Here is an 11,192-nt window from a genome sequence, read left to right as displayed (position 1 = left end):
GATACTTTGTAGCCTGGATGCCAGACGAACTTAGCCCCGCCCACAACAATTTGGTCGGGCAGTTCGGTCTGGAGTCGCTCCATTGGGAAAAAATGATGGCCCGACCGGGCCAATCAGATTGTCAGGGCGGGCTTTATACGATGATTGACAGATGATCAACGGTAACGTAATCAACCACGGGTTAGGGTTAGGGTTACATGGCTGCCGCTGGCGAGCTGAGATGTGTAGATGCTGCCATTGAGTCTGTTTTAGAAGACATCGACAGCGCATTCATTTTGAAAGAGGAACACAGAACGTGGAGGCGACGCCAGAGCACCTAATCCCTATCGCCCCGGCGCTTGGCTGTTCACACCGGACACTGAAGCGACGCTGAACCGCCGGGCAGCGCTAATAATATCACCCGTTGATCCAGTAGATCGCTGCACGGCTTTGTGCCGGTCACACCGGAGGCTGAAGCACCGCGCTGCACCAAGGCTGCCTCGCGGTGCTTCAGCCTCCGGTGTGACCGGCACAAAGTTTTAACATGGGAGTGGATGGGAGCCAGCTGTTATTTAAGGCTTGGCGCTGCGCTGAAGCGTCCGGTGTGAACCCGGGTTAGTAAATAACTCACAATGCGTTGCTTAGCATACGTCACATACTACGTTGCTCTGATTGGTTGTAGGTCTATCCAATTGAGCGAAGAGGAATTTTACTTCCTGGTCAGTTGAAACACGCCCCATCATTTTTTCCCAATGGAGCGACTCCAGACCGAACTGCCCGACCAAAATGTTGTGGGCGGGGCTAAGTTCGTCTGGCATCCAGGCTAGATACTTTGCACTTTCTAGCCTGGAGTATTGGCCACACCCACTGATGACATCACAGTTCATGCTGCATTTGATTCCGGCTGGGAACCAACTTCCTGTCTTCTAGATACTCAGAACCTGATGTGACGGAAACCCTCTGATAACTTTGATCACTTGATGAGTTTCACTTTACATTTTAGTTTGGAAACATTTCAAACTTGATCACATCACCTCTGGTACAATGGGCTTGTGAGCTGAGGCGGGCTTCCTCATGGAGGTGGTCATGTGACGAATCAACGAGGGCTACGTGATGACGTAAAGACAAGAAGCACGACATGGTGTTCACGTCATGGTTTCAAACAGCAGGCGTCCAGACGGGAACGGGACCAGCAGCCTTTACACCTGCTCTGCTGTCTGGGACTCAGAAGTATCTGTGGTGGAGATGAGTTTTAAAATGAGGCGTGGTCGTGTGGCGCCGCGGTGCACCGGAGCTTCCTGGAGAGAACGAGGCTGAGACAAGCCCCTCCCACACAGTTGTTTTAACAGGTAGCAGGTCACCAAGATAACTTCACTGTTCATCCACACCAAAAAATAACATGTTTTCAGTATTAATACTTATCAATGCCCCGCCCCCCTCACTGACATCATGGACGTGTCCCCACAGGGTCCTCAGGTGTCCAGGGTTCAGGACTCATCCACAGCTCGTCACAGTAACGACTCATCACCTCCGGCCTCTTTCTTGTTTGGTATTTGGGATCCGGTGTTTCCTGCTAACGTGCAGATTTGTTCCCGTTTCTCAATAATCTGCAACTTTTATAACATTTTACAAAACAAAAGTACTTTGTATCTGTGACTGTTTTTATAGTTGACGACTTTATTCCTGATTTTTAAATCACGACAAAGTGAATCAAAGAAGTTTTTGTTTGTGTCGTTATATGTTGACGTCTTAAACCTTGGCTGCTGTGATTGGTCAGGTTCGGGTTAACCCTCTCCTCCTCCATGTTCGCTGGTGGGACATGGGCCAAACAAAAACTCGAAGTAGAAGTTGAATGAATGTTTAAGAGGTTTCAGGTCGTTCTCATCTCACTGATGTGAGCGTTCTTCTGGTCAGTTTGGTTTGAATCAGTTATTTGATGATATACAAACAGGCTGAGACGTGATGATTGACAGATGAGACGGAACATCACAACTTTAAAACATTGCTGCTGAAATCATTTTACATTAGGTTTGAGATATGTTCCCGGTTTAACCTTTGAGACATTTCTACGGTGGTCCGGCTCTTTGGCTCCAGTGCTGCTGAACGTACAAAACTGCTGGAAGATCTTTGTTGGAGCAATGACGGAGGATTAGAGCCAATCAAATGTGAGGGTTATGTTTTTATTTATCGAAAGATAACTTCAGATTAAAGAGAAAATGAAGAAAAATCAAACCTGAGAGAACACGAGGTTTGACCTCCGCAGTTTTATTCATAATATTAATGTTCTTATTTTCTCAAAGCTCTAATCCTCCGTCTCCACCGTGATGACCTCACACTGAGCTTTCTTTAGTCCAGCTGCCCAGTGAGGACATCACCGAGAGGGAGAGTCTCCACATCCCCTGTCCGTCCCCAACCGCTGCTCGTGAGCCAATCAGAGAGCCCGCAGGAGGACTGAGCACAGGAAGCTGACTGGCTGCGGTCAGCGAGTCCAGCAGACGGTCTGGACGTCTTTCAGCGAGTCCAGCAGACGGTCTGGACGTCTTTCAAGGAGTCCAGGAGACGGTCTGGACGTCTTTCAGGGAGTCCAGCAGACGGTCTGGACGTCTTTCAGGGAGTCCAGCAGACGGTCTGGACGTCTTTCAGGGAGTCCAGCAGACGGTCTGGACGTCTTTCAGGGAGTCCAGCAGACGGTCTGGACGTCTTTCAGCGAGTCCAGCAGACGGTCTGGACGTCTTTCAGGGAGTCCAGCAGACGGTCTGGACGTCTTTCAGCGAGTCCAGCAGACAGTCTGGACGTCTTTCAGGGAGTCCAGCAGACGGTCTGGACGTCTTTCAGGGAGTCCAGCAGACGGTCTGGACGTCTTTCAGCGAGTCCAGCAGACGGTCTGGACGTCTTTCAAGGAGTCCAGGAGACGGTCTGGACGTCTTTCAGGGAGTCCAGCAGACGGTCTGGACGTCTTTCAGGGAGTCCAGCAGACGGTCTGGACGTCTTTCAGGGAGTCCAGCAGACGGTCTGGACGTCTTTCAGGGAGTCCAGGAGACGGTCTGGACGTCTTTCAGGGAGTCCAGGAGACGGTCTGGACGTCTTTCAGGGAGTCCAGCAGACGGTCTGGACGTCTTTCAGGGAGTCCAGGAGACGGTCTGGACGTCTTTCAGGGAGTCCAGGAGACGGTCTGGACGTCTTTCAAGGAGCCGATCAGCGTCCGCAGAAAAAGAAAAACACAAAGGAAAGAAACTGGAGGAAGAGAAGAGTGAATGAAAGAGGAGTTCCGGCTCAAACAGGTTTTCAACACACTTCTTTGTCCCGAGTGGAACCCGGTGGCACTTACATGGTCTCAGGCTGCAGGTCTACGTTTGGGACTCTACCGCCCCCGTCTGGCTGCTGCAGTCAGGACTCCTCTCCGTCAGTGTGGGGCGGATCTCCTCCTCGGGGTCGTAGTAGTAAAACTTCTTCAGGTAGACGATCAGAGGCCTGAGGAGAGAGGCAGCATGGGTGAAGGAGGACGGAATCTGCCCCCTGGTGTCTGGCTGCAGCAAACTAAAGAATCGAAGTAGACGTTAAAGATGGTGTCTGTCTTTCAGGTCTTATCTCACTGATGTTGGGACCTAGTGAACGATAGCAGGTCCCACATGTGTTTCCTGAGACTGAAGACAGAGGACAGCGTCCAGAACTCAGTCTCCCAGGGTCCTTCACTCTGAGGTGTGAGACCCGCCGCTGGACACAACTTCCTGCTAGACCAATTAAATATCACTTCCCCCTCTACTCTCTCTCTTTCTTAAGAAGTGTATCGCTCGCTCTTCTTTTCCCTTCTCCTCCATCTCTCTCTCTCTTCTGCTCATCGGGAGACGTCTTCTGTCCTCATGCAGGTCTGAAGCAGTGGTGAGATCCTTCCTCAGGACTTCAGAACACATAAAGGCCAATGTATGCTTCTGTGTTTTGACGGACAGGGACAGATAGGACCGCCCTCTCCAACGTGGAACGCCCTCTCCGGGCCTCTCCGGCTCCTCGGAGAGCTTTTCGTGCAGCTCTGATTTTTCTAACTACACGTCGAAATGACGGACAACCCACGGATAGCACTTGGCTGTGATTGGTCCGCTAACGCCAGCATTTCGGGACCTCAAACTTCCTGTTCCATTCCCTACATCACAATAAACCAAAATCACAACTACGACTCTATGATTAATGTGACAAGTGTGTTAAGCCAGCGGCGTTGTCCGGCTGACGGTGGCTGGTTAGAGCACTTACAGCATGTGTGTACGGTCACATACGGTTATAACGAACTTTGATAACGGGGCTAGCGGGCTAGCCACCATGCTAACTGCGGTGGGAACAGCGCAAAAACCCGCTGACTTTAATCCCACGGCTCTCATGACACTGTTTCTCAAACACCGTCAGGTTAGAAGCAAACACTTGGTAGTAGTTAGTATCGGGTGTCCGTGCTGACTGTGTGTGGAAGCTGGGGGAGGGGGGGGGGGGGAGCTAGCTGCCTCCGTGTAGCTTCAAGCTGTTGAATTAGCAACGCAGTTTGGAAACAAGACCGGGGAACCGCTGCGCTAAGACACGATAACAAAAGCATTTTGATCCGCTGGGTGTCACTTTATTCAGCAAAAACTGTCGCGTCATCAACATCCTTTTTCTGTTGTCATCGTTCACTGTGTGTGAGGAGCCGGGAGGACGTAAATAAACCAGCGTGGACTTCTTCTATATACCTCATGAGGTAGGCTTCTCTAAGCTCGACTTCCGTTTCGCCATCTACTGTTCTGGCGGTGAATTGTTTTCACAACAAAAAGGCTCGTAGAACTATAAATCAAAAAGGGTCCGTCAGTCCGCAACGGACTCGGAGAAGCATACTGAGGCCTTAAGTCTGACCAGGTTCACAGCAACTGGATCCAAAAGCATAATCCCCCCCCCCCATGATTGACAGCTGAGACTGATGTATGGTTGGTCGAGTGCATACTGCAGCCAACCACCAGGGGGAGCAACGTCCATCTCCATGTGCAGGTGCTGATTCATTGTGCTGCTCATTTTGTTTCTTGAACGACCTCATAATAATTTATTCTGCTGAAATATGACAACAAATAAAGTCCTGATTTTGTTAAAGTGTAAATGTCTGAACTCACGTGGGCAGCGGCAGCTCCGGGACGTGGTCGATGCGAACCAGCTGCCGGACGCAGAAGCGACAGAGATGCTGCAAAGACTTCACGCTGCTGAACCTGGAGACTGGAGACAAGAGCTGGACCGGAGTCGGGGGCAGACCTGAGAGACACACACACACACACACACACAGACACACACACTTTTAGTTGCAAGTGCAGACAGGCGAGGACAGAAGGTGTCAGGTGATTGGTTGATTGGTTTACCAGGGACTCTGGAGCGCAGGAAGTAGAGGAACTTCCCGTTCTTGGAGTGCATGATGGCTCTTTCTATGAACTCAACCACAGAGTGACAACGATCCTCAAACTTAGGATGACACCACAGACTGAAGGTTCCTGAAGGAAACACATCACACTCAGCTAACGCTTGTCAAATTCATGTTCAGTCTGTGTGGGTATGTGTTGTGTTACCTCTGTAGTGCTCCATGCGTGTGTGGTGTGTGACTCCCTGCGACCTGAAGCTCAGACTCAGGATGTATCGAGGGTCTGAACTGTCTCGAACCAGAAAGGATCCGTCAGCTTTCCCCTTCAGCTTCATCTCTGCATCCTCCCAGTTCATTGGCCCCCAGTACCAACCGCACTACACACACACACACACACACACACACACACACACACACACACACACACACACACACACACACACACACACACACACACACACACACACACACACACACACACACACACACACGCAGGTAAATGAAATTATTTTAAAATGTGATGAATGAAATATCACAATAATACTTTAGAAGACACATGTGGACCCCAGCGTGGCCCCGGGCCGGCCCTACCTTCTCCAGTTCTCTGAGGCTGGTGGCGAAGCGGCTGGCGTCAGGTCGACTGAGGGGGCAGCGGGGGGTGAGGCGCGGGGGGGGGTGCTGCCTGTCGGGACGCAGGGGGACGGGCCGTGGTAAACCTCGAAGGAAAGAGTCTGAGCAACATCACAACATGTGTTAGATCGGTCACATGACTCATGAAGGACATGCATGTGTCCATGTTCTTGTGTGTGTGTGTCTCTGTGTGTGTGTGTGTGTGTCTCACCATTGAGGCTCAGGCTGTGCTGGATGGTGCTGAGGGAGGGGGGCAGGGCCAGCGGTCGGGGGGGAAGAGATTGCATTGACGTCCCCACACTTTGCTCGGTGAGTGTCCCCTGTTGAGGAGGACCGCCGAAATCATCTGGAGACCAACGAGAGAAACACACACCTGTTGGAGTCAGCTGACCTCTGACCTCAGAGTCACCTGACAGGAAGCAGGACAGAGGAGGTAAAGACAGGAAGCAAAAGAGGAAGAGGAAGTGAAGTACCGAGCAGACTGAGGCTCCGTCTGGGTGGGGGTGGGGGAGTTGGGGGATGAAGACAGTTTCCACCTCTCCGAGAAATGTCCACATCGACTAGAGACACTGTCTCACCTGGAGACACGGTCCAACAGGCAGAAGAAGACGAAGAAGATGTTAAGCAGGGAAGTGAAAGTGTGAAATATTAGTGTTGAGCAGGACTCTAATATATATATATATAAATATATATATATATACATACAGAGTGGGGCAAAAAAGTATTTAGTCAGCCACCAATTGTGCAAGTTCTCCCACTTAAAACGATGAGAGGCCTGTAATTCTCATCATAGGTACACTTCAACTATGAGAGACAGAATGGGGGGAAAGAATCCAGGAAATCACATTTTAATGAATTAATTGGTAAATTCCTCAGTAAAATAAGTATTTGGTCGCTTACAAGCAAGTAAGATTTCTGTCTCTCTCTGTAACTTCTTCTTTAAGAGGCTCCTCTGTCCTCCTCTCCTTACCTGTATTAATGGAACCTGTTTGAACACTAAGTATAAAAGACACCTGTCCACCACCTCAAACAGTCACACTCCAAACTCCACTATGGACAAGACCAAGAGCTGTCAAAGGACACCATTCATCATAGGTAAACCTCAACTATAAGAGACAAAATGAGAAATAAAAATCCAGAAAATCCCATCGTCTGATTTTTAAACAATTTATTTTCAAATGATGGTGGAAAATAACAAAAGTTCATCTCAATACTTTGTTATTTACCCTTTGTTGGCAACGACAGAGGTCAAACGTTCTCTGCAAGTCTTCACCAGCTCTTCACACTGTTGCTGGTAGTTTGGTCCATTCCTCCAGATCTCCTCTAGAGCAGTGATGTTCCATGGGGTTGAGGTCTGGAGACGGTCAGGCCACTCCAGGACCTGGAAATGCTTCTAACGAAGCCACTCCCTTGTTGCCCGTGTGTTTGGGATCATTGTCATGCTGAAAGCCACGTTTCATCTTCGATGCCTTTGCTGATGGAGGGAGGTGTTCCCTCAAAATCTCACGATACATGGCCCCATTCATTCTTTCCTTCACACGGATCAGTCGTCCTGGTCCCCACAGCATGATGTGTCCACCCCCATGCTTCCCAGTAGCTCTGGTGTTCTTTGGAGTCAACTCGGCATTCTTTCTCCTCCAAACACGACGAGTTGAGTTTTTACCAAAAAGTTCTATGTTGGTTTCATCTGACCATATGACATTCTCCCAATCCTCTTCTGGATCATCCACATGCTCTCTAGCAAACTGCAGACGGGCCTGGACACGTCTGGCACTGCAGGATGTGAGTCCCTGGCGGCGCAGTGTGTTACTGATGGTAGTCTTTGTTACTTCGGTCCCAGCTCTCTGCAGGTCATTCACTAGGACCCCCGTGTGGTTCTGGGATCATTTGTGATCATTGTGACCCCACGGGGTGAGATCTTGCGTGGAGCCCCAGATCCAGGGAGATTATCAGTGGTCTTGCATGTCTTCCATTTTCTAATAATTGCTCCCACAGTTGATTTCCTCACACCAAGCTGCTTACCTATTGCAGATTCAGTCTTCCCAGCCTGGTGCAGGTCTACACTTTGGTTTCTGGTGTCCTTTGACAGCTCTTGGTCTTGTCCATAGTGGAGTTTGGAGTGTGACTGTTTGAGGTGGTGGACAGGTGTCTTTTATACTTAGTGTTCAAACAGGTTCCATTAATACAGGTAAGGAGAGGAGGACAGAGGAGCCTCTTAAAGAAGAAGTTACAGAGAGAGACAGAAATCTTACTTGCTTGTAAGCGACCAAATACTTATTTTACTGAGGAATTTACCAATTAATTCATTAAAATGTGATTTCCTGGATTCTTTCCCCCCATTCTGTCTCTCATAGTTGAAGTGTACCTATGATGAGAATTACAGGCCTCTCATCGTTTTAAGTGGGAGAACTTTTGCCCCACTGTATATATATATATATATATAAATATTAGACTGTAAAATATCTCAAATACATAACGACGCAGAAACTTTCAGTCTGGATTTAAACATCACGGAGATAACAGCTCTCCACCGTTAGCGACAAAAGCCCAGTAATTCGCCTCATGGTCCAGCAGAGGGCGCTTACTCTCAGTGAAGCAAGTCAGCAATGTCATGTTGTTTGCTCCGTAAATAACAATAATCTAATTAATAGAAACTTTCAAAACATCTATTACATAGTGCTTCATAAAGAGGACAAATAAAAACCAAAACAAATACATTAAAGACAACAGATCAAATAAACTTCAATTAAGAAAAGGATAAACCAAACATAAAGGAAGGACAATCAAAAAGAAACGTACGTTTTTAGGACGCTAACAAAGTCGTCCTGAGCCACAGAATCATGACATCACAGCATCATAGACCACAAGGTCAGTTCTGTTTGTATAAAACACCCCCCCACTCACCAGTGAACGCAGGAGTGAAGGTCACTGGAGAGAAGGCACTGGGAGGTCTGGACACCTGCAGCCTGACGGACACACAGTGGACATTTCAATCTTCATAGGACTATATGATTATAAAACAAACAGGCAGAGACCGACTCCTGATTGGTCAATAGACTGTATGGGCTGGACTGCAAATGACAACACAAGATGTCATCTTTATATACAGTCACTGATCATCTATATATACAGTCAGTGATGGTCTGTAGATACAGTCAGTGATGGTCTGTAGATACAGTGAATGTTAGTTGTCAGTGTAACCATGTTAAGCTGCTCCGGGTTCAGTTGGAGATAAGCAGGAATAACGTGATCTTGATAATTGTCGAGCAGCTGAAAACATAATGTTAATGTTGTGGTGTTGATTTGAATATGAGGGTGGGGACTTGTGGACACTTGATGACAACACACAGTATGGAAACATGCTTTTTATTGTGTGTGTTGTTTTGTTACGTCTGAAGATGAATCACTAACGTGACCTTTGTGACCTCAATGTTTGAGTAAATGAACATTCAATATGGACAAGCATCAGGTGTGTGTCCCTGCTGAGTTACCTGTGGTCCTGCTCCGAGCTGCAGGTGGACCCCCACACGTCCAGCAGACTCCCCCCGGACGAGGTGGACGAGGCCAGCGAAAGCCTCTTGTCCAGCAGCCCCCCCGACCCCCCGTTGGAACTCTTGGTTCTAAACAGTTTGCTGAGCCGGACCTTCAGCGACCCCCCTTTTCTTGACTTGCTCCGCGATGTCTTCTCCCCCTCTCTTACTCCTCCTCCCCCCTCCCCCTTCAGGACCACTAAAGGGGAGGCAGATCGACCCACCCCCCCCGAGGCCACGCCGAGTTTGGGGGTGGCAGAGCGGCTCTGGGGCTGGGAGCGGGATTGATGCTGATGCTGTGGCCGCTGGTTTGGTTCAGGGCTGGTGGCCAGGAGTGGCTCAAGCCAGACTTGGAGACCCCCAGGGGTTGCATGGGCCTGTGGGAGGCTGGGGGGGTATGGACAGGGGGGGTATGGACAGGGGGGGTCAGTGGTGCTGATGTCCGCTGTGGACCGGCAGCTCTGATCGGTGCAGACCCCCGCCTCCTCCGCCAGTCTGTGGACCTGCCGCATCAGACCACTCAGAGTCCCACCCGAGAACACAGGCCCCGCCCCCCCAGGCATCCCACCACCAACCAGCCCCCCCACCATCTCTCCTTTCTCACCACCCCCTCCCAGCCCCCCCATCTCCCCAGACCCCAGACCTTCAAGGACCAGCAGGGCGTCGCTGGTGTCCCTCGGGTCCTCGCCGGGCCCGATGCCGGCCGAACCCGAGTCCAGGACACCGTGACAGGAGCAGCGAGTTAGTGGAGGCACCATGTCCTCTCCTCCACCACCCTCCCTACCCTCACCCAGCTGACCCAGCCTTCGGGCCAGAGCCAGGACAGGGTCCCTCCCCCCGTTGGAGCACATTTTCCTGGGATCCAGCAGCCCCAGACGCAAGGCTTGATCCAGCAGGCCTGGGGGCCATTTAGCGAATGCGTCTGTCAGCAGGCGGTGTCGATGGCACAGGACTGACCCGGGCTCAGAGTCCAGAGCCGGGACGCCCCGCTGAGGACTCCCATCTGACCCTTTGGACAGTCTGAGGACCGGGTGCCACTGGAGGAGCTGCAGGTTCTCCTCTGTGGACGGGATACAGTGTGAATTCTGGTCTTTACCCCCTCCGGGCCCAGGGCCGGCTGTTGTGCTACCGGGACCGGTTCCTGATCCGGACTCGAGATGCTGTCTCTCCGCCTCCTCCTGCAGGAACCTCGGTGACGGCTGCTCCAGCCCGCACTCCAGGATCCGGTCTCCTGACCGCAGCAGGTTCTGAAACACCATAAGCTGCCCCCCCAATCCGTGCTGCACCGGGAAGTCCACGAACCTCTGCGTCGCTACGGCTTCCGGCGGAGGAGGAGACAGCGGAGCCTGAGTCAAGACCAACCCGCCGTCCAGCTCGCCTTTTCCGGGGAGCGGCGAGCTGTAGTGCGGGGAGACAGAGCCGAGGCCTGCCGAGGGGCCACCGTGGTGTCCCAGCGCCGCTTTAACGGGCCCGAACCCGCCGCTTCCGGACATCAGGTCGTCGGGCTCCTCCAGCCGGTCGAACTCCGCCGCGGACACGAGCCTCATGAGGACAAAGTCCGGGGACATGTCCTGCTGCGCGTCGTTCATGTTGTCAGGCTAACGTTAGCTGCGCTTACATAACACCGACATGAATCGACGGCTGCGGAGCTAACGGCGGCATCCTCCCGCCGAGCGGACCGGGAGCCCGGCGAAGCA

The 11,192-nt window shown here is 51.1% G+C and overlaps 1 protein-coding gene across 2 annotated transcripts; it reads right to left on the bottom strand.

Annotated features, from left to right (window-relative positions):
* Positions 1-1,636: 1,636 nt before the first annotated feature.
* Positions 1,637-11,084, bottom strand: LOC128458078 (suppressor of cytokine signaling 7). Of its 2 annotated transcripts, XM_053442707.1 has the most exons (10): positions 9,457-11,084; positions 8,870-8,931; positions 6,439-6,543; positions 6,177-6,311; positions 5,927-6,066; positions 5,544-5,712; positions 5,340-5,468; positions 5,100-5,235; positions 3,308-3,450; positions 1,637-3,213 (listed from the first exon to the last, which is right to left on the bottom strand). In XM_053442707.1, exons 1-9 carry the CDS (start codon positions 11,082-11,084, stop codon positions 3,327-3,329), a joined length of 2,628 nt encoding a protein of 875 aa, XP_053298682.1. In that variant the 3' UTR covers positions 1,637-3,213; positions 3,308-3,326. The 2 variants fall into 2 exon arrangements, with proteins under 2 accessions (XP_053298682.1, XP_053298683.1); XM_053442708.1 differs by lacking the exon at positions 6,439-6,543 and having other exon boundaries at positions 9,457-10,841.
* Positions 11,085-11,192: the final 108 nt, after the last annotated feature.

Source organism: Pleuronectes platessa, chromosome 16, assembly GCF_947347685.1.
Source record: "Pleuronectes platessa chromosome 16, fPlePla1.1, whole genome shotgun sequence".
Taxonomy (NCBI): Eukaryota; Metazoa; Chordata; class Actinopteri; order Pleuronectiformes; family Pleuronectidae; genus Pleuronectes; species Pleuronectes platessa.
The sequence above is the reverse complement of the archived record's forward strand: the minus strand, read 5'-3'. Positions and strand labels throughout refer to the sequence as shown.

Bases quoted from the DNA above. Each gene is read 5' to 3' on its own strand.
- LOC128458078 (XM_053442707.1), bottom strand. From the start codon at position 11,084: ATGAACGACGCGCAGCAGGACATGTCCCCGGACTTTGTCCTCATGAGG. The intron at 6,544-8,869 runs GTGAGTGGGGGG...CCGTGTCTCCAG, and splicing joins CTTCACTCCTGCGTTCACTG to GTGAGACAGTGTCTCTAGTC. The intron at 6,312-6,438 runs GTACTTCACTTC...GTTGGTCTCCAG, and splicing joins ACGGAGCCTCAGTCTGCTCG to ATGATTTCGGCGGTCCTCCT.